We start from the raw sequence: 3,984 nt of genomic DNA, 5'->3' as shown, positions 1-3,984 counted from the left end.
ATGGCAGAGAGAGAAACAAAGATGAATATTGAGCAAAGAGAGAAACAAACAGAGAAGAAACAGTGAAAGAATTGTATTATAGTAAAATACAATTGTATCACAGACAAAAAATCCTCTGGCTTTCAAAACCATTGCAGTCAAATCCGATAAAATGAACCCCCCACAAAAAAAAAATCCAAAAATTGGTAAAATTTAGAGAAAAGAGGGGGAAAGTAAAATACCTAGCTCCGGATCGAAAGACAAGTTTTCACTTTGAATGAAAATTGAGCAAAGATGTTCTCTTTTCTCATCAACTTGTAAATTTGCGTGGTGTTCCAATTCCTCGCTTCTAATCTCGGCAAATTAGGTAGGGTTTGCATGCGGACAGATGTGCATCTGGGTTTTTTTTCGAGTGGAAAGCCAAGGGATAAAGTGGGAATCAAATTTTGGTATCCTATCCTATTCAATCCTAACCCAACTCCCCCCTTAGGATAAGTTATGATATGGTGGGCAGGATAAAACAAGGCAACAGGATAAGTTTATCCTATCCTACTGACCCACCAACAAAAGATAAGAGTAAGATATGATAAGTTATCATATCCTATCCTTCATATAAGGTGCTCCAAACAGGCCCTAAAGGTCTAAAATGCTCTTGCTCATTCTTGGGATCTCGTCATTCAAGGTATTTCATAAAAAAAGACAAGGTTATAGTTAAGGGCCGACCCAGTTCAAATACCCACTTCGTGAGTGTCTGGGGAAGGGAATACTCTAGGCAGTCTTTCCCCTGCTTTTTGCAGAGAGGCTAATTCGAACCCGTGACCTGACACACCACGGCAAGCAAGCTTACCGCTGAAAATTTGGACTTCATATTGAATTCATTCATTTTCTGTGAACATCATGCTCTACTCTCTACAAAGTTAACTTCTACTTAGTAGCTATTTTAACAGTATACCAGGGGCTAATAGATTACAGTTCGAAATTAGTACTTACTCTACCAAAACGATGTCTTTTTTGCTTAAAACTCAAATTCCCATGCCTAACTACCTAGAAATACTGTTTTTTCCCCAATACACCGCATATAAATATGAAGATTAAAGAGATGCCTCTAAACACTTTTCAAAACTAAACGCCAAACTTTTTCTACACATTTGCATGGATCAGCTAATAAAGCTGAATTTTAAGTTGCTGGAACCAAATAAATAAATAAAACCATATAAGAGCAAATAGTAACGTGATCAAGTAATAGCAGTATAGCACTGAGTAGAAGTGGAGAGACAATGATTAAGTGAATATCTGAACAAGAAGCAAATACATTCTAAATCAGTGCATACTGCATAATTCATCTCCTATCCCTAGCACTATTGAAACTTCCACGCATATTTGTTTTCCTAGTACACAATAAGGGGCCACCAGGTAGAAAATGATATATTCATGCTAATGTAGTAGGTAGTCAAGTTATGATTCCTTCACCAGTAATCCCCACAAGAGCATTCTCCATCCTTGAAATGATGAAACCTTTTGTTATCTCTGACAACTAAGTTTCTACCTACAATCCTGGACATGATCTTGATGGCATTGTGACAGTCACCACAGACACGAAGGTTCTTGATGATTCGAAGAGGTGTTCTTGGTGGAGTACTAATAAGACCAAAGGCAATTGCTAGACGTTCACTGTGGTAGAGCAAGGATTGCTCCTTTGCTTCCTGATCAATGTCATGAAGAACATATCTTGTATCAGGTACATATCCTGCATCTTTCATTGCACTCAAAGCCTTTAACTTTTCATCATCCTTGTAAAGAGCAAGATTCTTATATTCAATAATTCTGTTCTTGCCATCAAGCATGCTAATTGCAGTATACTTCTTCGGAGGCGGCGTAGGGATCTTATTGGTAACAACTTTTGATGGGTCAAGACTAACCATTAACTCTTCAGCATGGTCTTCAAGATCAATATCCCCATGAGTGCGAGCATAATTCTTCAGAGTCTCCCATACAGTCACTGTAGGCTCAAATGGCAACTTCTCAATAAACTCCTCAGCTTCCTTGAGATACCCAGACTGTCCAAGAACATCCAAAAGCCCCATATAGTGCTCCACCCCTGGTTCAATTCCATATTTACTTTTCATAGACTCAAAATGTAAGTATGCGTCTTCCACAGCTTCTGCACTGGCACAAGCTGATAACACAGCAAGCAAAGTCTCTGAAGTGATTTCCAAACCCAGCTCATTCATCTGCTCAAACAGTTGCAAGGCTTCATCTCCCATAGTATTATTTGCGTAGCCACAAAGCATCAAGTGCCAAGAGTCCATATTCCTATTAGGCATATGATCAAACACTCTGCGTGCATCAGTCATGCTTTTACAATTCCCATACATCTCAATCACCTTGTTGTTTAACTTGAGATCACTCCTATAAGTAGACTGCAGAAAGTAATCATGGGCCTTCTTGGCAACCTCAAGGGATTTCAATTGGCCACACGAGTCAAAAAGAAGATCAAAGCAACTGGCATCAGCTTTGTCCCCTTTGTCCATCAATTCAATCGCTTCTTTAACCTTCCCCTCTTGGCACAAACGTGTCAAATCAATGATTGAAGGCGGAGATGTAGGAGGAGAACCTTGACCGTTCAACTGGTTAGGGTTTTGAAACTGGTTGACATGTGGGAACCCGTGAGTCCTAGGGTTCCACTGGGGGTTTTGATTGTTCCATCGATTAGGGTTAGTGGGTGGCTGAAAGTTGGGATTTTGAGAAGTGGGTGGTGCTTGATGTTGAGGATTCCAATGATTAAGGTTTCGCCCCTGCTCAGGAAATCGACTAGGAATATTGTGTTTGTGGGGTTCATGGTTTTGGTAAGCAAATTGATTTGAAGGGGCAGGGTTTCCACTCTGGTTTTGAATATGTGGGTTTAAATGTTGAGGAGAATGGCCCTGACGTTGTTGCCATTGACCCTGAAAGGGTGTGTGATCAGAGGGTGGTTGCTGTGGAGGGAATCTCCCATAATCGTTTAGAACCGCAGAGGTACTCAAAGATTTTATAATCAGGGTTTGGCTGCAGTGGTTGGGATGGATAAACAGTGTCCGTAGCTTGAAGGAGGAAGAGAACATTGTAGATCGTGCACGCTCAATCAATTGGAACATCACCATGACTGAGTGAAACTGCGGAAGGAGCAATTAGGGTGCTATGACAACTGTTTGGGCTGCTTATTTTTGTTGTACTTTGTATTGGGTCATGGGTGTTAGTTAATTTCATTCAGTAATACATTTATTCATGTTCAACAGTAATCATTCAAGAACATGACAGATGATCTTCAGAATTTATGAGTTTCACATAAACATACCATTGTCCATAATTGCGGAAGAACTTTGATGGTGAGATCATTTCTCTGAGTCTTTACCATTCAATGTTCTTGTATCTTCTTTGATAGGGATAGGATACAACTATCATAGGCAGACCCAGATGGAGCGTTCTTTTCTGTCAGAGACACTTACACAGAAAACTGACCATATAACACTTATGTAACTGCATCTATCAGCAGTTACTCTTTTAATAACTTCCCTTTATTGTCAATTACCATTATGCCCTTTTATTAATTAAATCAACTGACACTTAATATTATACATGAGACACAATAAGTTTTACATTCTCCCACTTGGCTCATGTCATGAGGTGTCCCTTCATGATTTAATCAACATTCATTATAATGCGCATTTACTAGGCTAAATGTTCTATACATTGACTTCATCATAATTCATTATTAGAAATTAAAATCAACAAGAGTCATGGCGGTTGTATGCTATCAAGTCGGCATAGTCCATTCCATGTATTACTATATTGACTCTTCTTCCTAACATGATACTTTAATAGGAAGTACACATTATGTCCAACAATAATGTCTTCATAACGGACCACAAATATTTTCAATATCATCACATATACTTGCATGCATACATAAATTGAAAACAAGACAATATCAGAAATATATATTCATCAATGAGCTCAGAGTGTCAA

At 38.9% G+C, this 3,984-nt stretch overlaps 1 protein-coding gene across 1 annotated transcript; it reads right to left on the bottom strand.

The window, feature by feature from the left end:
• Positions 1 to 1,124: 1,124 nt before the first annotated feature.
• Positions 1,125 to 3,146, bottom strand: LOC133296047 (pentatricopeptide repeat-containing protein At2g15690, mitochondrial). The gene has a single exon (XM_061495002.1). It carries the CDS (start codon positions 3,117 to 3,119, stop codon positions 1,446 to 1,448), a length of 1,674 nt encoding a protein of 557 aa, XP_061350986.1. The 5' UTR covers positions 3,120 to 3,146; the 3' UTR covers positions 1,125 to 1,445.
• Positions 3,147 to 3,984: the final 838 nt, after the last annotated feature.

The sequence above is a fragment of the Gastrolobium bilobum genome, unplaced genomic scaffold (assembly GCF_033153095.1).
Source record: "Gastrolobium bilobum isolate Gb01-03AN ecotype WA unplaced genomic scaffold, APGP_CSIRO_Gbil_v1 utg12832, whole genome shotgun sequence".
Lineage (NCBI taxonomy): Eukaryota > Viridiplantae > Streptophyta > Magnoliopsida > Fabales > Fabaceae > Gastrolobium > Gastrolobium bilobum.
This window is presented reverse-complemented; position numbering and strand designations above follow the sequence as displayed.

Excerpts from the sequence above, each read along its gene's own strand:
- LOC133296047 (XM_061495002.1), bottom strand. The coding sequence starts at position 3,119 with ATGGTGATGTTCCAATTGATTGAGCGTGCACGATCTACAATGTTCTCT.